Source organism: Paramisgurnus dabryanus, chromosome 7, assembly GCF_030506205.2.
Source record: "Paramisgurnus dabryanus chromosome 7, PD_genome_1.1, whole genome shotgun sequence".
Classification (NCBI taxonomy): domain Eukaryota; kingdom Metazoa; phylum Chordata; class Actinopteri; order Cypriniformes; family Cobitidae; genus Paramisgurnus; species Paramisgurnus dabryanus.
Window position 1 is genome coordinate 11,647,571 of NC_133343.1, and position 23,641 is coordinate 11,671,211.

Genomic DNA, 23,641 nt, shown 5'->3' on the forward strand with positions numbered 1-23,641 from the left:
AACAGTATTTATATAATTTTTTTACCTCAAATACAACACTATCCAGTGCATTCACTTCAGCGTCTTTTTCATCTAATATTTAATGGCGGGTTACGAAACAACTTCCTAGGTGCATACCGCCACCTACTGTATTGGGTGCACGGCATGAGGGCGCATATAAACTATACGGCGCTCCCGATACAGTAGGTGGCAGTATGCACCTATAAAGTTGCTTCGCAACCCACCATGATTAATAAGATCAATTAGACGGTGATGTGAAAAATAAATAAAAATAAATAAATAATTTGTTTCATACAGTAAACATCTCCTCACTATCTGCTAGCTGCATGTCCTCTGAACACACTGTAAAAAATGCGGTCTCTGTAGACAGCCCAGGCTTTGCAAACTACATCAAAAACAAAATGGTCAAACCTACCACCACGAAACATAACAAAGTGTTTCAGCCAATAAACGACAAGAAGGATTTGGGAGTGGGGGTTAGGCGCGTTCATGACTTGTTCAGAAAGCACGGAAGGGAGGGGGAAGGGAGGAGTTAGCTACGCTCCGTTTTGTTTAAAAACAATTCAAACGTCAACAAGAAGTGACATCACACAGATTCGCTTAGAGCGCCTATAATGAATAGTTAATGAATAGCTTAGATAATCATTAGTAATACATTAATTCAGTATTATCTGTGCATTAGTTAAGCATGAATTCATGCTAATTAGTGCCCCCTGATTGTAAAGTGTTACCTTTATTTCCTCTTCTGTCACTCACTCAATGTTGTGTCGATGAAGTGACACTAGGAGTTCGACCTTGGGAGCCCAATTGCTCTAATTCTCTCTGAAAAGGGCCAATGAGAATTGGCGAATGAAATACGAATGGAATGGTATAAAACTGAGGCCGGTAAGTGATCTCCTTAAGATTCTGTTCTTCTGAGCCAATTGAAGATTCTCTTACCTTGCACTGTGGCTGTTGGTGTTTGACAACGCGATCAGCTGTCTCTTCTTCCGGGTTTCAGCTCATAGTTTAGTGCTTGAAGATTCCCCTTGGCGTTTCAGCAACATTAAAAGAACGAATTTCCTGCATACAGTATGCCTTTTCGTGTATGCTCTACTGCACCGCAAAAAATGACTTTCTTACTTAGTATTTTGTCTTGTTTTAGTAGAAATATCTAAAAATTCTTAAATCAAGATGTATTTTCTTGATGAGCAAAATGACCTAAGAAAATAAGTCTAGTTTTTAATAAAAAGAATTGCTTGTTTCAAGCACAAATTCACTTAAATTATATATTTTTTGTCTAAAAACTAGACTTTATTTTTTTAGGTCATTTTGCTCATCAAGAAAATTAGTTTTTAGATATTTGTACTAAAAACAAGACAAAATACTAAGTAAGAAAGTCATTTTTTGCAGTGTGGGTGCGGTTGGTACCTCTCTCCCTCTGACAGGCATGATCACTGCCTCCGTTGTTTAGGTTGTTCCAACGTGGAGGCGGCGTTCACTGAAGGATCATGTTCTCTTTGTTAGGATATGTCCATTGCAACGTTGTGGTTGCGTGTTTCGTTCTTCTATAAAAGTGCAAGTCTGCATTGGCTGCCTCCTCAACGGCTTTCCTCAAAACCATGTAAGTTTTCCGCATCTTTGATCTCAAAATCTAACACTGCCACGAGGCAGTCTGCCTTTGCCCTCCATGCCATGGCCATCCTGCAAGTACATCAAGCCAAGGTATTAAGGAACTCAGATGAGCAGATGCAGGAACTGTGCTTGGCAACTAACCTTGCCCTCGGGCAATTAATGTCACCAAGCGTTCTGGGTCGTGCGATGTCCACAATGGTGGTCCAGCATGGGGCTCCTCCGTGAAGCATGCTTCACGACTGGGTTGGAGAGACAGGACGCAAACGCAAAGTTCAAATAAATAACATTTAATAATCGAAACACGAGGGCTGACATAGTGAATACAGGAAAATAGGAACATCTAACACAGGGAACAGACAGGCTTGCAATGACAATAATCCGGCAACCGGTGTGACAGAACAAAGGCATATAAATACAAAGACAATTAAACATAAGACAGGTGTAGTGTATTGGAGTAATGAGTCAATGAGAGTCCAGGTGAGACGGATCAATGCAATACACAAAACATGTCACGGACTAGCCGTGACATAACCCCTCCCTCTACGAGTGGCTACCAGACACTCACCTAAACACAAAACAAAAACAAAGTCTGGTAGCGAGAGTCCAAGGGAGGGGTGGAGGGCTTGGGGACCCTGGCGAAGCCGGCAGCCGCCGGGATGAGACCAACAGGACAGTTGGCCGGACTGCGCCAGGAGAACCGGAGCGATCGCTCCGAGAACCGAGGCAGATGAATTACCCCCCTCCTGGGAATCGTCGACGATCAGATGCCCCCGGAAATCATTTCCCATCCCCTCGCGGAAACGGAGACCCTCGCTCGGTAGCCACCCCGGGGAAATGATCGGGCGTGGTCCGTTCCGGATCCCCCTGCGAGCAGGATGGTGGTTCTCCGAGGGACCGTCGACGACGACTCAACCGTTGGGGGACCGCCTGGGCCGATCCTCCTCCCGCAGGAGCGAGCGATCTCTCACAGTGGTCCCCAAGAGACATCGGGGCTGATGGGGAACGAACCCCGATGTCACTACTCCCCCTCGACGAAACTCCAGGGGGAGCCGCCCTCCGTGAACCTGCTGCATCCAATATGGCCGGATTATTCTGTCACGGAGAGACAGGACGCAAACGCAAAGTTCAAATAAATAACATTTAATAATCGAAACACGAGGGCTGACATAGTGAATACAGGAAAACAGGAACATCTAACACAGGGAACAGACAGGGTTGCAATGACAATAATCCGGCAACCGGTGTGACAGAACAAAGGCATATAAATACAAAGACAATTAAACATAAAACAGGTGTAGTGTATTGGAGTAATGAGTCAATGAGAGTCCAGGTGAGACGGATCAGTGCAATACACAAAACATGTCACGGACTAGCCATGACATCACCTGCTCCCCACCAAACTCCTCCTGTGGCTGCGACCCCAATTACCCCTGCTGTGCCAGCTCCCTCTAAACCAGAGCCACAGCGAAGGACGAACCGCAGGAAGTCATCTCGCAACCTGCTAAGATTAAATCAAACACAAAATTATCAATAAAAGACCAGTTTCACGTCATTTACTTTTCATCCATTTCCAGGGAAATGGCGGTGGTTCTTTGGTTGAAGATTGACATTCTTCTTTTAAAGAATGCGATCGTGCCTGTGCCCGCTACAGAGATGAAGAGCGAGTCTTACAGCCCGTACTTCATTGTGCCCAAAGGGGGGGGGGTCTGCGACTGATCCTCAACTTACAGTTTCGAGCTCTTCACAAGCTCCCATTTACAATGCTGACACATAAACACATTCTCAGATGTGTTCAGTATCAGGATTGGTTTGCGGCAATATACCTGAAGGACGCATACTTTCATGACTCTATCCTCCCTCGACACAGACCTTTCATGCAGTTTGCTTTCCGATCCTCAACTTACAGTTTCGAGCTCTTCACAAGCTCCCATTTACAATGCTGACACATAAACACATTCTCAGATGTGTTCAGTATCAGGATTGGTTTGCGGAAATATACCTGAAGGATGCATACTTTCATGACTCTATCCTCCCTCCACACAGACCTTTCATGCAGTTTGCTTTCGAAGGGAGGGCTTTTCAGTACAAGGTCCTCCTCTTCAGTCTGTCCCTGTCACCTTGTCTTTTCACGAAAGTAGCCGAGGTTGCCCTTTCCCCGCTAAGGGAGGATGGCATTCAAATACTCAACTATCTCAACAACTGGCTAATTTGAGCCGATTCTCAAGAACAGTTGTCCGCCCACAGGGACTTGGGGATTCAGCACATTCACTGTTTGGGGTTTTCGGGTCAACTGGGAAAAGAGCAAACTCTTGTTTTCAGTAGAAATATCTAAAAATTCTTACATCAAGATGTGTTTTCTTGATGAGCAAACAACCTTAATAAATAAGTCTAGTTTTTAGACAAAACATATCAAATTTAAGTGAATTTGTGCTTAAAACAAGCAAAAAAATATGCCAATAGAATAATAATTTTTTTCTTGAATTTACTTAACACAAGAAAAAAATCAGCAACAAATGTCTTTTTCCATTGGCAGATATTTTTGCTTGTTTTAAGAATTTTTTCTTGAATTTACTTAATACAAGAAAAAATCAGCAAAAAATGTCTTATTCCATCTGTATTTTTTCGCTTGATTTAAGCACAAATTCACTTAAATTTGATATGTTGTGTCTAAAAACTAGACTAATTTTCTTAGGTCATTTGCTCATCAAGAATATAAATCTTGATTTAAGAATTTTTAGATATTTCTACTGAAAACAAGACAAAAAAACTAAGCAAGAAAATAATTTTTTGCAGTGCTCCTGTTTAGAGCATTTCTTTTCTCGTTATGGAGTTTGATTCAGTCGCCATGACGGCACGCTTATCGAAGCAGCGTGCAGAGGCCATACTCAGCTGCCTTCGGCTGTTCGAAGGCCAGCTGTAAGCTCCGCTGAAGCTTAATCAGAGGATCCTGGGACATATGGCATCCTCTACGGTGGTTGGACCCCTCGGGTTGATACATTTGAGATCTTTTCAGTGGTGGCTTCATGACCGAATCCCATGGTGGGCATGGCGCCACAGTACGCGGTGGCATAGCGCCGCAGTATGCATAGGATTTCCATCTCTTCAGTTTGTCATCGTTTTTTCAGCCTGTGGTCAGATCTCAGCTGCCCCTCCAGCAAATCTGAACACACATCATGGTGAACACTTATGCCTCAAGAACAGGCTGGTTCACTGTGTGCAACAGGCGTGCGATCTCAGAATCTTGGACAGGTCCTCGTCGGCAGTGGCATATCAATTGCCTCAAGCTACTCAGGGTTTTGCTCACCCTGGTTTGTTCTGACAACATGGTAAAGATGGCATATATCAACCACCCAGCTGGCCCTGGGGACTTCTGAAGTATGCTTCCCCACAGTGAGCCTGATACCATCTCTTCTGGCCAAACTAAGGTAGTGTCAAGAGTTCTGTTGGTGGCCCCTTTTTGACCCACTCGCTTGTGGTTCACGGAGCTAACACTCCTTGCGAACACTCCTCCCCTGACGGTCTCCCTGAGGAAGGACCTTCTTTCGCACCCCTGACCAGACCTCTGGAATATTCAGGTCTGGTCCCTGGACGGGACGTGGAAGATTTAGCCAGCCTTTCGTTAGCTGTGGTGAATATCATCACCCAGCCTATAGCCCCCTCTACTATGGCCTCTATGATCTGAAATGGTGTCTTTTCATGACCTGGTGTTCCTCCCATGCTGAGGACCCACAGACATGTCCAGTGTCTTCTGTGCTCCCCTTTCTCCAAGAAAGGATGGACATGGTCATTTGTCTCTGTCTAACATGAAGGTGTACGTTACTGCTATTTCAGCTAACCATGGCTTACAGGATGCACTGTAAAAAACATATTGTGAAATTCACAGTAATTAACTGGCAGCAATTGACAAGTAACTTACTTTAGAAAAAGCACAGTAAGTTACTTGTCAATTGCTGCCAGTTAACTACTGTGTTTTTTTTCTATAGTAAGTTACTTGTCAATTGCTGCCAGTTAAATACTGCGATTTAGCCGTACTGTAAGTTACTTGTCAATGGCTGCCAGTTAACTACTGTGATTTTTCCGTACAGTAAGTTACTTGTCAATTGCTGCCAGTTAACTACTGTGATTTTTCCGTACAGTAAGTTACTTGTCAATTGCTGCCAGTTAACTACTGTGATTTTTCCGTACAGTAAGTTACTTGTCAATTGCTGCCAGTTAACTACTGTGATTTTTCCGTACAGTAAGTTACTTGTCAATGGCTGCCAGTTAAATACTGTGATTTCTTTTCCACAGTAAGTTACTTGTCAATGGCTGCCAGTTAACTACTGTGATTTCTTTTCTACAGTAAATTACTATTGTCAATGGCCGCCAGGTAACTACTGTGATTTTTTTCCACAGTAATTTACTGGCAGTCATTGACAAGTAACTAAGCAGAGATTATATGTTTTTAATATATAGTTCATTTTGGTTTTCCCTACAGCATTCGATTGGTTAGTTATTTTCTGTAAACATTCATCAATGTTAAAATAAAGTTGTAACGGCCAGCCTTAAAGGTTGAGTTACAATTATTTAAAAACTCAAGACTGTTAAAAGAAGGAAATACAAAAAAGCAAATCTAAAACAATATAAAAGTCCAAGCGTGTTAAAAGTCCAAATGTGCAAAGTTTCCACTGTGTATATAAAATCCAAGAAAGTGATATCCAAAGTCCATAAAACGTAACTGGACAGGTAAGCCCAAATACACAAACTCCACAACCCAGCAACCGCTTGTTTTAGCTATAGCGTCAGCTAACCATGTGCTCCTGCTCCTTCCTTTTATACAAAGTTCCATGTCATGTGACCCCTCACATGACAGGCAGACGAAGCAAAATAAAAGACATACACACATAAAATAGCAAAAGGATAAAATGGCTAAGAAAACATATAAAACTAATTTAAACTCAAATATACATAAGTCACAATATAATGAGTGGTAAAACATGTATCTTGTGTGATCACGTCACAACGTTAATGATCTAATTTAAATATGCTAAATTACAAAACAATACAATAAGTTTTCTGATTTGAGGGAAAATGCTACTATTTCACAGATATGTACTAAATTAAAAAAAAATTTTTTACAGTCAAATACATTCAATAAATGCATGCTAACATTTGTAAAATAACATTTTAATTTGGATGTAAAAGTATGAATTCCCAAGAAATGTATCTTAAAACATCTTAAACTTTTGTTACAATCTAAAAATATCTAAATATAATTCAGTTTTGTAGATATACAGGACAATCTTTAAATAAAACAAAATCATTAATTATAAATCAAAAGTACACTTCAAGTTTCCTCCAATTTTTATTAAACACAATATTACTGTGAAGTATAATAACTGAAATGCAAAACAAATTTATGTCTACAATATTTTCACTCCAAAATAAATAGTTCTAGTGCACAACACAACCATTGATTCTAAAAATTATTCTAAATTCAGAATCCTAATTTTACAGTGTATAAGTAACATTAAAATATGCCCAAAAAGGTCAGTGAAACCATACCACAACAGACAATGTTAAGAGATTGAAAAGCTGTTTTCATTTAAATTGCTAGTAATCTACTGGATCCTACAGTATGAATAAACATATTTACAAGATTTACTAAAAGTTAGAATTTATGTTTAATTCTTTTCAACATGCTTAAACACATTATTGTTTAATTTACATTAAACGTGCCTGTATTGACATTTAAGTACGAAATAATATCAGCTTTGAGTGGACTAGTTATCAGATGTTTAAGTGAATCACCAAAACATGACTCCAAACAATGGACCTTTTCCAATAGATTATGTATCATATATGTGAACAAAGTTATTTATTAAGTTATTTATACACACTTCACTTTGATGAAACTGTGCAATTTTATTTCCTGTGTGCAGGTTTAGCCACTGGTAAAACTCTAATGGGCATGACTGCTCTCCATTCAGAGGGCTTATGTGTTTTCATGTCTCACCAGCATATGGCCAAGATGATTTCAGTGTAATACTGTTTAAAGTATCTATTAGCCTACCATGTGTATTTTCTCTAAAATTAAATATTTTAGCAGCAAAAGAAGTCACAGAAGAAGAAGCTAAGCAAGTTAACCCACAAACGAAGGAAGAAACAGCAACTTGTTGTGTATAATTTGAGAAGACCAGTAATGATGGAAGTAAATAAACATCGACTTTTGATGCAGTTTGAGTTAAATCACTCCTCAACTTGGCTCATTTTTGTTTTCACCGTCACAAACGGAAATACCTATGACACAGTTTTTTTTTACCTGACGGGGAGGGGTTCTGGTGGACCAATCTGACGCGCTGTAGATAGACGCGCGTCAGTAGATCTGATGCGCTGTTAAAAATTTTGTGAGGTGCGCGTCAGGCTACGCAGAGCTATGCACAGGCTACGGACCTATGCACGACTATAAATCGCCCTTTAAACTGACATACTGGGTGCATCCCAATTCAGGGGCTGTGGCCTTCCAAGGCCGTATCTGAAGGCAAATGACATTACCGGGCTGTGACGAAGGCTGTCACAATTCGAAGGCTCATTCATATAAAAGCCTCTTACTGTGGCCTTTTCCCCACTGATTCCGAGTTAGGGCTGTAACGCTATAGCTTGTCCCATTATAAAGACCTGCCTGATTATGCATCAAAAATCATAATCATTCAAAATAAAACAAAATCATTCAAAATCATTCAAAATATTCTTTATTATCATGAAAATACCTGAAACTATTTGAAGAACAGCAATATAAATATTCTTGTAGACATTTCCTGGAACAGCGTTTGCAATGCTAGCCTACTTCTTCTGTGGCACAAAGTTAGTTTCTGCACGAGAGCGCCCCCTGGCTTTTGGATGTGGCGGCATTTCACCGTAATTCATGCAAATTCATTAATTGAGAAAACGCGCATTTGCACGATAAATCGTTACAGCCCTACCGAGGATCCATAGATGTATCCTTCACAGCCTTGGCTATCCCAAAATTCAATATGAAGTCTGGGTATTTTGAAATAAACATTCAAAACTGTAGTTAAATAAAATTGTATATTTTGCTAATTAAAGGTCCTTGTGTCTGTTTTACTATTATAAATGATGTTTAAGTGATGTAAATTAATATTATTGCTGCAATGTTGTGTGTTGCATTTTGCTTTTGTATATTTCTAAGGTTGGTGAATTTTACATACTGTTGGATAGTTTAATCTGCATCAATGTGTTATATTTTCTAAAGTATACAAAGAACAATTCCCGCACACTATCTGCTTGCTGAAAAAAATGTATTTAATGAAAGTTGCGTTGCAACGTTTCGATCAACTGATCTTCATCAGGCAACTGATGAAGATCATGTTGCTCTTCATGTTGCCTGATGAAGATCAGTTGATTGAAACGTTGCAACGCAACTTTATTAAATACATTTTTTCAGCAAGCAGATAGTGTGCGGGAATTGTTCTTTGTATATTTTGAGACTTTTTGTCGTCTTATCCTACGCACCCATCTATTGACTTCAGGTGTGCAACGCTAATTTGTTTGAATATTTTCTAAAGTAAAATAAAAAAATCTGCCACCATATTTATTTTTAAAAGTCTGATAGGTCTCAGCTTTTGTTTCCCAGTGACAAGCGTAGTGGGCGGGAAAAGCAAGTGATGCCCCTGTAGGCTAGACCGTCTCATTTCATTTCACTCCGTGGCGTTTAGAGGCTGCTGCCTTCAAATATTGAGCCTTGCCTTCAAAGTCCGCGGCCTTAAAAGGATCCAGACCCTGAATTGGGATGCACCCTTAGTTTGTTCAAACTAAACCAGTGCTCACATAGCAGTCATTGGCCAGTTTACTGAATGACAGTCATATTAACCAATTATACTCAAAGCAACATGACGAGTCAGCCAATACAATTTGGTAACACTTTTTTTCGATAGTCCACTTTAGACATTTTACTAATTATAAGTAACTTTGCAACTATTTATCCTACCAATCTTTACCGTATTAGTAGACTGTCTGCTTAATATCTATTCACACTTTATTGTGATGATATTGTGATAAGTATCTTTGCAGGTGCATGTCAACTTATTCCACTAACCCTAACCTCGTCCCTAACCCTAACAGTCTACTAATACTCTAAGGACAGTTAGACAGTTAGTTGAGATATAGTTGCAAATTAGTGAAAGTTGGTTCACATAGTTGAAAACTTATTTATAGTTGTATAAGTATTAAGTGTAACCTACAATTTATTTCAGTGTGGTAGCATATTTAATGGAATGTTGTGTGTACCATATTGTAGACAAAACAATAATCATAGTGACTTTCTCCTTTAAAGAAATAGAAAATAAATCTAATTTGTCATTACTAGCATAATACTCAAATATAATATAATAAATATACTTTAAAAAGGAATTCCCAACAAAGATTATTGAAGAAATAATTTTCTTCAGTTTATTTTGAGTATCCTGAATAAGATTAGACATCAGCATGTTGCTAACAAAAATTGTTGTTGACTGGACTTAAATACATTTACTGTAAAATGTGCTGTAACACATCATGAAGTTTGATTTCTCAGAGTTTTTAAAAATAAAACTCAATCGGGTTTAAATGTCAGGAGTTCCTGTCGGGATGAAAGTAACACTTGTTACTCTTCTCCTACTGCCAATACTGTTGCATTATGTTGAAAATGTATATTTTTTTATTTGATTTAATTTTATTGTGTTCAAACTGTTAAAAATGTTTTTTTTTTCAAAAATTAAAGTTTGTACTGTCAGGTTGCTTTAGAAACATTTGATGAAACCAAAATTTGACCGAAAATACATATAAACAAGATCATAGTCATGTTTATTTACTAAAAACAAGTGTAACACAAAAATCTATCTTGTTCTGTTCTGCTTTTGAGCCACCTATGTGTTACTTTCGTCCCTGCTGACAGAGTCTAAGGCCATTTTGTTTCCAAAATTTCACCTGGAATTCATAGTCCACACTTGAGTTACTGATCACAGCAAAAATATATCTGTCTAAAACTTTATCTTTTAAAATTAAGTTTTTCTGAAAAATTGTACTTTCGCCCCTGCTCACCCCTACTGTGAGTCTCTACAGTACAATGTTGGTTACTGTGAGTCTCTACAGTACAATGTTGGTTACTGTGAGTCTCTACAGTACAATGTTGGTTACTGTGAGTATCTACAGTACATTGCTGGTTACTGTGAATCTTTGGAGGATATTTTATTTACTGTGATTTTCTACAGCACATACCTTTTTACTGTGATTTTTACAGTTTAAAAACACTACTGTGATTTCACACTGAATGCACTGTAATCCACTGTGAACTTTATTACAGTTATTTGCTGTGCATGAACACAGTTAATTACTGTAGATTTCACAAGCATTTTTTACAGTGTGGGAAATCTGTAGGGAAGCACAATCTGGTTGTCAGATTCCTCAGAGAGCTAGGAACAAAACCCTCCTATATCTAGCCTCGTCGTCTCTTGGGATCCCTCTGTCGTTCTTTCTGGATCAGCTAGTGAACCTCCAAGCCCTTCCTGATGATGTCTTATGTAATTGTGTTTTGCACCTACTTGGACCACACTCAGGGCTTTAGATCTTCGGATCAGCTCTTCTCCTGTTTTGGAGGTCAGCAGAAAGGGAAGACTGTCTCCAAACAGAGGCTCACCCATTGCATTGTGGATGCCATTTCTCCAGCATATCTATACCAGAATTTTTCCTGTCCGCTGGGGGTACGGGCTCATCCTACCAGGGGCATAGCTTCCTCTTGGGCACTGGCTAACAGTGCCTCACTTTCAGACATTTGCAGAGTTGCAGATTATGCTACCCCTGTTGCTAGATTTTACAATCTCAGGGTGCAAACAGTATAATTCCCAGTGGTGTCTGCTCTGAACACCTAACCCGGTCGATGTCTGTGGGCGTGGATTGTGCTTTTGTTCAGTTGCACAAATCTTATCCCCATGAACCCTTAGTGGTGAATCTGGGATTATTTTCTTACAGGTCGGCTCGCATAGAAGCAGCCCTGGTTTTTGGGAACCTCTGTGACATCGCCATGTGTTACTGATTCAGGCTCTTTTGATCTTGACTTATTTCTCCCCATTTGTTTTCCTTTTATAAACCTTGAATGAATACAAATATGAATATGAAAATTAAGTGGTTTTTTGGCAGCAAGAACAGAAGATGGCTTTGATGCACACAGGGATTAAACCATGCTTCATGTCTAAAGTTAAATGTACTGCTGGATCTTTATTGTTGTGAACTGCCTGAGGTCCTAGACATCTTATTCAGACACATGTGTTATGGATTATATCAAATACCAACAGATAAAAATGTCAAACCCTGAACATGTTACTTGCCATGAATTCTTCAACTTCTGCAAATGGAGGTAACAAACGAAGAGTGTAGGGGGGGTATAAATGTGGCAAACCTGTATTTGAGAAAAATATTTTTTATGTGATTTCCCCCCACTTTCAAATGTTTTTCATTGACAAATTTTTAAAATAAAATATATATTTTTTTAATAAAGAATGAGAAACAATTCAGATTTATTTTCAAAAGTGCCAATATGTTTGTCCATAACTGTATAGATTTATTGTTGCAAAAGTCTTAAAGAGACAATTAATCTTCCTAACAGCTTCCTGGTTTTATGGGTCACTATTTTTAGCTGTAAAGTCATACACTAAACAATGTATTCGACAAACACCGGGCACAGTCAATCCAGTGATGACAGGTGAAAAAAGCCATAGAAAATCCAGAGAGTTCAATGCATTCCTGAGTTATGGCATTACACCAGCTATACTAACAACCCAGTAAAGTACAGTATATCATATACTCCAGGGCTATTCAAATCTTACCCTGGAGGGCCAGAGCACTGCATAGTTTAGCTCCAACCCTGATCAAACACACCTGAGCATGCAAATAAAGGTCTTCATGATCACTAGACAATTACAGGTGGTTAAGTTTGATTAGGGTTGGAGCTAAACTCTGTAGCAGTGGTCACCAACCCCGTTCCTGGAGATCTACCCTCCTGCCTACTTTAGATCCAACCCTGCTTCAGCACACCTGCCTCCAATTTTTGGGTAGCCATGAAAAGCATGATTGGCAGGTTCAGGTGTGTTTGATTAGGGTTGGAGGTGAACTCTGTAGTGCTCTATATAGGTGACCTCTGCTCTATAGGGTGCCGTTAAGCCTCAAATATTAAGTATTAATTTCTAGTCACTGCATGATAAAAGTTCTTTTTACTACTGACCTTGCACTCAATGTCACACCCCAGTTAAGAAATTGCTTTCTTCTATTAACAGGGCCATCAGTTCGGTTTAAGAGAGGCCTACAAGATGTAGAGGTTAGGGAGAGGGATGTTGCTGTTTTGGAATGTGAAGTTCCAGACGAGTCCATTTCCACAGCATGGTACTTAGAAGATCACAGACTGCAATCAGGGAATAAATATAACATGGAACAGAGGGGCACACGACGATGGCTCACCATTCGAGATGTCGGGGCAGATGATGATGGGGTCTACCTGTGTGAGATGCCTGATGGTGGAAAGAGTATTGCAGAATTGGCAGTCAAAGGTGGGTAATTTCCTTGCAGATGCAGTTTCAATTAAATATTCAATTTATTATTTTCGGTTTAAGTAGAAATACTAGTCTTGCTAAAATATGAAATAAGAAGTTTTATTTATATATTTTTATATATCATTTTATGTATTACATCTGGTAGGTACGATTGTGAAGAAGCTTCCAAGGAGACTTGAAGTAATGGAGGGAGAGAATGCAGCATTCTGTGTAGAGGTAGATGAAGATGAGATGGAGACCTGTTGGTTTAAAGATGGACTGCAGTTAAAAGAAACCCATCAAACCATAATTAAGTCATTCGGAAAAACCCACATTCTGGTCTTTGTCAGCACATCATACCAAGACTCTGGCACAATCACTTTTACCGCAGGCAGATCAAAAACAAGCTCTAAGCTAAGAGTTAAAAGTGAGAGTGCACTTTTAAGTTTCAGCATAACATATGGTCACTATTTAATATCTGGCTAACATATTCTGTTTTTTCTAAGCTGCTCGACAGTGCCCACCCATCTGTCCTGTGAATGTTCAGATGAACACTGACTGTCCAAATGTTGCCCTTCTCTCCTGGTCACCATCGCCTAACTTGCAAAAATCCACTAAGTCAGTGTATGTGATAGAACGACAGGAAGTGGGGTCTCAGGAGTGGCAGCGATGCCTTACAACAGAGACAGACATTTCTGTTGAGGTCCTGGGTGACAGTGTGCCATGTGAGGGCAATTACAGATACCGTATCTGCTGTGTTAATAAATATGGCAGAAGTGGCCATGTGGAGTTCCCTAAAGTGGTACATCTGGGTAAGTGTGCATTTTCTTTCAAAACATTCTTTAATTAAATGAATTGTAATAGGGCTGGGCAATTAATCAAAATCGAACTGTAATTGGGATGTGAAACGTTGCGATTAGCAAATCGAGAAAGAATGCGATATGAGAAATATGCAGTGAGGCTTTGTGACAGTCACCAATTGAGCGAGTGCGGCTGTGCTGTCTCCGCGAGAGGCACGTCAACCAAAACGGCGCCTCTCCTAAACTGACAAGGGATTTCAACTTGACGCACACGAGTAGCCTGTGTCTCTTACTGCTTGTTAAATACTTGCACCTTTCTCCGCATCGCAAGACTTCACGCATACGTCTCCCAAAACGTATGATGTGTTTAAACTTGATTAATTAAAGAATAATATTTTGAATGATTTTGTTTAACGAGTGTTGCTTTTTTAAATGCACGTTATAAACGACTCCGACTCATAATGATTTTAGATTGATAAGGACTTCCTACTGACCAAACGCCGTAGTACACGCACAAGCTGTGCATGAGAAACATAATCGCAGCCTTGCGATTCAGAATCGGTTTCAGACAGGCATTTTTACCGCTCCATTGACCTGTGATTATGGGGCGTGTTTCAACCGAACCAGGGCAAAAAAAGCCTCTGCACTTAACTCTTTCGCCGCCATTGACGAGATATCTCGTCAATTAAGAAAAAACACTTCCCCCGCCAATGACAAGATTTTCCGTCCTTCCGCAATACCGCTATTATCCACCAGGTGGCGCACTTCCGCAACTTATACAACCTGGAAGTAGCGCCTCACATGAAAGAGAAAGAACTCCGTGTATGTTTAAAAGATCGCTCTGCATCTGATCTCTATCAAAAGTCCTTCGCAAAAATGGAATTATCTCAGCTTTTTGCTCAAAATTGGGTGTTCTTTAAAGCAACCTACCCATGTTTGAGAGGAGATTACAAGAGAACTAATGAAGGTAGGATGAAACGTTTTTTTTTTTTTGTTTGAAAGCAGAGGTTCTGTTCTTTCATCTGATGTATTGTTTGTTTATATATTTAAAGAAGGACATTTTCTGGAAGGCATTAAACTTTTGTGAAAATCATGAAAAATGCTGGTGCTGGCTGGCAACTTTTTTTAAAAACGCTGGCGGGGAAAGAGTTAATTGGATAGACCTACGACCAATCAGAGCAACCGAGTGTGTAACGTATGTTGAAATGGCATCATTCCTTTTGCAGCCTGAACTGCTAGTTATTTCGCTACAATGAGACTAACATACGTTTACAACATTTCATTCATATCACGACATTGTGATTTATTTACTACGTCAATACAGTCAGACTATCTCTTACCATTTCTAAGCCTGATAGGGAACACTGTGCCGTACACGGCACCCCCTCCCTCCCCTGGAAATGAGGCTGCATAAACTTCATTGTAACTTTGAACCATTAAATCTTCAAAATATACAGTCATAAAACTATAATCTAATTGGTAGTTAACAGCGCCGATTCAGTTTGTTTCAAATTCTTCCCTTTATCCACTTGTGAAACAAATTGTTTTCATAAATCCCCAAGAGTCCAAGAAAATGGAATATCCAAGCCGAAACCAAAACGATTTGTTCGCATCACAATCTCGTTTCTTGACCGAATTACTATATTAATAAAACTGTAAACAATAGTTCACTACCGCACACCCTGATTGTCAAAGTATATGGGAGCTGTACCACTTTTAGTTTGGGTATGTTGTTTAGACATAAAACATGGAATTTCAGCTTTTTCTTAAATGAACTTCATCCACGGGCTTCCGAAAAGGAGTTGGCAACAACCGCTAGTAATATCCACGTTGTCATGCATGCCGAGTTGCAATCCCATAATAGGGATGGCAAAAACATCTTTCCGATCAACAAATACCTTGATCGCGTTTCTCTGTTCCTCTTTTAAAATCAATGCGCTGTCGATATCTTCTAAAACAGACTCGACTGTAGAATCTTCACATCTCAATTCTCCAGCGGAAGCCGTCTTTGTGATAAATGGATTCAGCACAAGCGCTCTTTGGTGAAGTGGTTAATTACGTTACTGTTGATGATCTGTCCATCGTCGTATAATGCCCTCCCTGACAATTTGATTGGTTTGACCAGCTTTGGGTCAAGTTGCGCCACAACGGAGCTCTCACAACGGAGCGACACCAGACTGAACTTCCCGACCTGACATGTTTTTGGGTAGGGCTAAGTTCGGCTGGCACCCAGGCTTGGTTAGAATGATTCTAAGGGCCCATGCACTTTTGGGGTGCCCAGAGATCATTTTTATTGGTAACAGTAATAGTAGTAATGTAATACAAATAATAAGTATGTAGTTAAGCTTTAACCCTGATCAAACTCGTGTAAGACGCCACCCTATTGGCCCAACGACAGATTCCAATGGTGTGGTGAAGGGATTACATGTTCTTGCCGTCCTTAGCGCTTCTAGAAGAATAATTCCATATCAGGATTAATTTAAAATTCTTTTGACCTCTGTATTTAAATTATAATCTGACTCCAATTTAATAAAGTAAATATTTAGTGTATTATTCCAATTATCTGTTGATCATAATTTAGATATTTGATTATTTATAAATTCCCATAGTCTTAGTTATCGTTCATTAGGGACCCGGTATCGCACAGAGTATACGCCGGCCGTTGCGTATATCTCACGGACACAAAATTGTTAGTCTGATCTTAGTCAGACGTTGCCGGGAAAACTAATATTTTTATGTCTGGCCGCTCCATGCTTGCTCCGATCATAAAAATAGTTACTTTAGTTTAGCGCTCATGCAACTTGCTAAGGCAGGTGATAGACATAAATCTGAGAGTTTTAATGAATGTGCCCCATGCTCCATTCGACCATCAAAACACTAGTGTGATCATATCCTGACTGAATAATCTTGCGGTAATACCAGACTCCTTCTAATCTACTAGTCATAATAATTTCTAAAAAGAATTAAAATAAATCAATACAATTTCTGAAGAATTAAAATGAATCAATTATAACAATTTATTATACCAGGCAGGTTTCATCTTAAAGAATATCATATAATACAGAATATGATTTAATTCCAATGAAAATGATCAACAGTTGCAAAAGTTACAAAGTCATACCTGGCAATAGACACTCTGGCTACAGAGTACTTCTATCATGAATATAATACACCTAAAATGGTGTAGGAAGATTCTTGTTAAAGGTTTCTTCCATGATGTTTGAATACACACACCCAAAGTGTGGGGAAGATTCTTGCTAAAGAATACTTCCCAGAGTCTCTTGCCATGGAAAGAACCTATTTGTGGATATATGTGCATATATGAAACCTATATGCAGCTTATATGCACATATATACTGCATATATACAGCATATATGCGCATATATGAAACATATAATATAGGAAAACTGCCAATTTTATATATGTCACATATATGTAAAACTTATATCAAAACCTATATTGAAACATATATGTTTATAAATGTTTTTTCCATGTGGGTATAAGCCACCTTATATACACAGAATGTATATTATATACATTAAGATATGTCTTATTACAATACTCTTTGGAAAACGTTTATTATGCCATACAGCAGTCTGATTTTATGTAAAGATTGACTATTCAATCAGGCTATATTCACATCAGCTACTGAAATGTTTCATGTAATAAAATAAAAAATAAACTATTTCATCTTGGAATGAAATCAGTCATTATTGCAAAATAAACCAGTATGATCCTGATTACCGTTTACATATTATGCTGTCTGCAGTCCCAGGTCCAGAGATCAAAGTCCCTCTGAAGAATGCTGTGGTTAACGAGGGGGATGATGCTGTATTCTCCATTGAGCTCTCAACTTCCATGATTGGCACATGGTTCCTGAATAGCACACAGCTGCAGGACAGCGAGCAGTTCTCCATTGCTCATTCAAAGAACCAACACATCTTACGTATCCATCGGGTGCATAATGTGTATGATGGAGCTGAGATCACATTTATTGCTACTGGTGTACGAGATTCAGCAGTCCTGCAAATTAAAGGTCATTATTGTAATATTATGACTTGAACTACTTTAGGTTAGTCAAAAAGTGTGAATAAACATTTATGTTTAAATACTGACAAAAATGATACCATTCTCAAGTTCTGCCAATTAACCTAGTATCATTTAAGACTTTGTTGAATACTAGTTCTAATACAGTATATGTCCAATGTGCACAGTATGCCAAAATGTGTTATACTGAAAGAAAAAAGCCTAACACAACATTGTTTCTGTTTAATTTTGCAGCAGCCGAGGTGAAATTTTTACCTCTTTCAGAGACAGACACTAAGAAGAACATTGAGTTGGGAAACCCAATCGTGCTATATTGTGAGGTGTCCCACTCCACGGCCACTGTTTGCTGGTTCAAAGATGGACAGGAGCTCAATGTAAACGAGAGGCTAAATATCCAATCTGATGGCTTAATGAGGAGGATTGTCATTCAGTCAGCAGAATACTCTGATTCTGGAGTGTACACCTGCAAATCGAGCAAGGATATACTCACATTTAATGTGAATGTTGAAGGTAACAACATACATAAACATATTCAGATGCAATATTTATTTTCTCTCAACTATGTTTGAATTGCTAAAACAAAAAATTTATTGGAGCATTCTAAAAATAGTTTGTCTTTCAGTGACTGCTTTAGTGTAAATGATTTACATCACATTTATAGAATAGTACACTGATTCATTCAATTTACTTAATTTTTTAAGGTAAGTGATTGCAATAAATTTATTTATTTAAGATGCATGTAAAAAAAATTAGAAAAAAATAATAAAATGAAAACCTTTTGTTTAAATGTAGCTTAAATAAATGGATTGCAACTACTTGCCTAAAAAATAGTAAATTGTATGAATCATTCATTTTTCAGCGTACTTATAATTTTTTTAAAGAAATCTTTAAAATATGTAATAGAAAAGTACTTTCTTGCTAAAACTTTCACATCAACTCTTGGCACACCCTTAGTGACCCGCTCCATGTTTGAGTGTCTATCAGAAGCAGAGAGGAACAAGTCTATAGTGGCTGGAGAACCCATAGTTCTCCAATGTGAGGTGTCAAACCCTGAGGCGGAGGTGTGCTGGTTCAGAAATGGAGAGCCTCTATTTCCACAGAATGGAATAGAAATCCAGACAAATGGGAACATGAGGACAATGATCATCCATTCTGCAGATTTTTATGACTCTGGCACATATAGCTGTCAGTCAGCTGATGATGTAGCTATGTTTCAGGTGGACATTACAGGTGACAGGAAACCTACAAGTCATATTTGTGTCAAATAACCTTATGTTTTTTTTCTTTTGTCCTCTTTTCTCCCCTTCTAATTCACTAATTTTTCCTTTTCTGAGAAGCAAATGCTGTGTGAATCTTCAACAATTAAATTGAGCAGCATCTTTTTGTTTCCACAAACCTATACTAAATAACTGACCCAATGTTTGTTTTTTTAGTGAACGTCACAACCCGAGACCTTTGGAGCACATCAGTTACCAATTTTTACACCTAGGCATGACATTTGACTTTACTAAAATATTCTCTTGACAACTGATGGATTAACCTCTTTAAAAACAGGCACTATGGAATCACAATGCATGTTAACCTTCCATAATAACATAATTATTAATAGGTCATCGTCATGCATACCTATATGTCATTTGAAATCTGCTTTATTATTCACTGATGGGTAAAAATTTCGAAAATCCTCATGGCGTGAGTATTATATTTATGATTTATCTGAAATTATTTTTCCATCAGGTCCACCTGTGTCATTTAAAGAGGTTTCACAGGAAGAGAGGCAGAAAAGTGCTATGGAACTGGACCCTGTGGTTCTGACCTGCGAACTCTCCAGACCAGATCCACCTGCCAGCTGGTTTAAAGATGGAGTTGAGGTTGTTCAGTCAGACAATATTACCATTCAGGCTGAAGGCACCATGCGTAGACTGATAATTCGTTCAGCCGAGCTTGCTGATGCTGGGACATATACTTGCCATGCTGGGGACCATGACATATCATTTTCTGTCAACATTAAAGGTAAAGTAGAAAATAGTTATGCTGAAATGTGATCAAACAATTGACAAAATAAATACAACAACTGCTGTAAATGTCTAAAATTAATTTAAATAATTAATTATTTACAATTAAAAGTTGAATAAATTATTGCCTACAGCCTACAAGGTTCAAAAAAATAATGTAATCTGATTATTTTAACTTAATTACATCCAGAACCTCCAGTTACAATTGTGGACCCAAGAGATGACATACATATAGAGCGATATGTCTTGGAGGAGATCGTCCTGAAATGTGAGCTCTCTCGTTCTAATAAAGACGTTCACTGGTTTAAAGATGGCCTAAAGCTCCAAGAGAGCGAAAACATCCAAATCAGTGCTGAAGGCTCGTACAGGATGGTGACTATTCTCTGTGCTTCTAAACGGGATTCTGGAGAGTATGTGTGTGACACAGGTTTTGATTCAGTTTTCTTCCAGCTCATTGTCATGGGTAAGTACTTAAACAATTGTTTATAAAATTAACCCTGAATTAAGTCCTGTATGTTTAATGCCCTGCTCTTCACATTCAGGTTAATTGTTTAGTTATCACTTTCACTTTTATTAATTATTCAGCCTTAATTCAAACTTATTTCTATAGCTCTTTTTATAATCTTGCATTGTTCAAAAGCAGCTATATAGTAAATACATATTGGTACAGGCAGTAGAGAAATAAGGAAAACATGTTAAACAAGGAAATTATAAAACATAGAATACACTGTATTATTGTCGTGGTTGTGGTGTTGTAGAGACAGGTACGGAGCCCGCCAGAGGACATGGTGGTGGACAATATTTGGGATAATAGGAAAAAAATGAACAGCTTTTGCGTTCCCCCGAGAAACATTTTGCGTTCTCTCGCAAAACTTTTGTGTTCCCTGAAAAAAGTTTTGTGTTCTCTCGCAAAACTTTTGCGTTCCCCGAGAAACTTTTTACGTTCTCTCGCAAAAAGAGTCTGCTGTTTTTGCGAGAAACTGCAGGGCGTCACCTGAGGCAGCTCATTAGGCAAAGACATCCTTGATGTCGGCTGTTTGTAGATACTGTTATTAAAGAGATATACCATATTTCTTTGTTTTTAAGTCCAAGTTCAAAATAAAACTCTATAAACCGCTTCATTGTGAATGTATTGAGCTGTCTAAACTATTGCTGATGGAATTTAAAACAGAAGTGTTTGTCTGAACTGAAAACATGACTTGTTTCACAATGGAGCGGTTTATAGAGTTTTATTTTGAACTTGAACTTAAATACAAAGAAATAAAATAGAAATATCAGTGATGCGCTGCAGTGCAGTGTGAATACACAGCTAATACCACTTCTTATTAGATGGCATGGGGTACCCACTTCTAAATTTTAAATATTAATTTCATAATCATCTTTATGCCGAGAAGTCAAGCAGCAGAAATTAAGTGACAATACTAGACCATTTTGGAGTGAAATAAATGCAATACCAGTCTTACATGTCACTGTTTATTCTTTAAATAACAGAATATATCTACAAACAGTGGACATCAATGCCATTGTGAATTGCCTCAGGTGAAGCTGTGAAGCACTGCGGTTTCTTGTGAAAACAGCAAGCTCTTTTTGGGAGAGAGCGCAAAAAGTTTCTCGGGAGAATGCAAACATTTTGCGAGAGAACGCAGAAAGTTTATCGGTGTAACGCAAAAGTTTTGCACGGAAACTCAAAAACTGTTAATTTTGTTCCCCTCTCATCCCAAATATTGTCTACCACCATGTCCTCTGGCGGGCTCCGTAGACAGGCAAGGATAATGTAAAAAAAAAAACTTTTACTAAAAAGCAAAAGAACATAAACAGAGGCATACTATAACCAAAAAAAAAAACACTAGAATTAAACATACAGTAAGGTAAATAAATGCAGTGAGGACTGGCAAAGGAACTGAACACAGCATGAAATAAATACAGATGGAGGGGCTAATTAACAAGACAATAAACACCACTGGACGACAGCCATATTGTGCCAGAATGCCCACCACACACCAGCTTATTAGTGGAGAGAAGACTGAGTGATATAGCCAATTAGTAGATATGGGGATGATTAGTAGGCCAATGGGCAAGTTTGGCCAGGATGCCAAACAATGGGATAAACGTACCATCCAATCACAATTCCCTCAATCAACTTGCAATTAGTGAAGGCAGAATCCAACATCACAGTTAAGTGTATTAGAGAGCTTTTCCATTGCTCACGGAGGCTGTGCTGACGTTACGCAGCATATGCGCACAAAAAAGCACATGGACGCTGCTAAAAGTAAGTGTGCTACTCCAAGTGTCAGCAAATTTTTGTGAAGCAAAGTTGCATATCATTCTGTTATTCATGGCCATAGTTTTCAGTCAGCTGAAATTTCTTCTACTCGCACTAAATCTGAGACTATAATATGCAAAGTTCCTGGTCCTTTGTCAGAGGAAGATGCTCAGCATGATTAGGACAAGTGCTCCTTTGTCACATTAACTGTCAATGCATGCAACCACAAAGACATTAAATTGTTACCCGGTGCTTGTGCGATACCTTAAGCCACTAGAGGGTGTAAAGGTCAAGCTAATTGAATTTTCATCTCTGCCCGGTGAGACATCGGATTTGCAAACTGACTATGACATTGAAAAACATGGCCTTGCTCAGAAAATAGTTGCACTTTGTGCCGATAACACTTACACAAACTTTGGTGGTGTTAAAAGAGCTGGTAAAGCCAATATCTGGAGAATGCTGCAAATGCAGCTAGGAAGGGATATTCTGCGCATTGGCTATAATACACACACCATCCACAATACCCTGCAAACAGCAGTGAATTGCTTACCGATTGCAGTATTACCAAAACACATTCGACCTGGATTACTATAGTAAAACACATTGCTTTCACTCATTTACGAAATCATAAACTTGGCCGGGCTAGCACAGCAAATTCCGCCATAGTTGTTGCCTGGGTTGCATGTGTGGGGCGCACTAGCAAAAGAGCGTCCAGATCCTTTTGGGGGTAAAGGCGTGTTTGTTTTGGTGGTTTGAATTATCAACAACATTTACCAGAAATTGCTTACCCCACCTTTAAATGTGATTTTACTGAAAATGATATTAACAATCTATAAAACCCAAACACTAAACCTAATGTGGAAAGTCTCCCAGCTGTCGGAAACCAAAACCAACAACCAAAAATTTGCAATCACTGTGTACATGATTATATTATATATTATAGTATAAATATGGTTTTACATTACTAACAATCATAATGTAATGTTACCTTTCTTAAATCTAGATGCTCCAGTCCGCATTGTGTCCCCCAGTGAGTCAGAGGTAGAGGTGTGTATACTGAGCTCTGAAAGGCTGGTCCTCAGCTGTGAGATTTCTAAATCAGAAGCAGAAGTCTGCTGGTATCGTGATGGCATGGAGGTAGATGAGAATGATAACTTGATACTGGTGGAAGATGGGATCAACCGCAGGCTGGAGATTCAATGTCCTACAATAGATGATTCTGCAGAATATGTATGCGAGACAGCAGATGACTCTGTCACATTTTGGGTGAAAATAGAAGGTAAATTTTGTGTGGTAACGAATGTACTTTTGTGAAGAAATGTTATCTAAGAATCAATAAATTT

The 23,641-nt window shown here is 38.7% G+C and overlaps 1 protein-coding gene across 3 annotated transcripts in view; it reads left to right on the plus strand.

Moving 5' to 3' along the window:
* The window catches only part of obsl1a (obscurin like cytoskeletal adaptor 1a), a 72,723-nt gene that overhangs the window by 15,001 nt on the left and 34,081 nt on the right, over positions 1-23,641 (plus strand). For 2 of the 3 annotated variants that reach the window (XM_065239997.1, XM_065239999.1), the window contains 9 exons: positions 12,921-13,190; positions 13,339-13,599; positions 13,679-13,984; positions 17,743-18,009; positions 18,255-18,530; positions 18,975-19,250; positions 19,758-20,033; positions 20,226-20,498; positions 23,302-23,577. In XM_065239997.1, coding sequence (XP_065096069.1) covers positions 12,921-13,190; positions 13,339-13,599; positions 13,679-13,984; positions 17,743-18,009; positions 18,255-18,530; positions 18,975-19,250; positions 19,758-20,033; positions 20,226-20,498; positions 23,302-23,577 — 2,481 coding nt within the window. The remainder of the gene's footprint in view (positions 1-12,920; positions 13,191-13,338; positions 13,600-13,678; positions 13,985-17,742; positions 18,010-18,254; positions 18,531-18,974; positions 19,251-19,757; positions 20,034-20,225; positions 20,499-23,301; positions 23,578-23,641) is intronic. The other variant, XM_065239998.1, reaches the window with a different exon arrangement.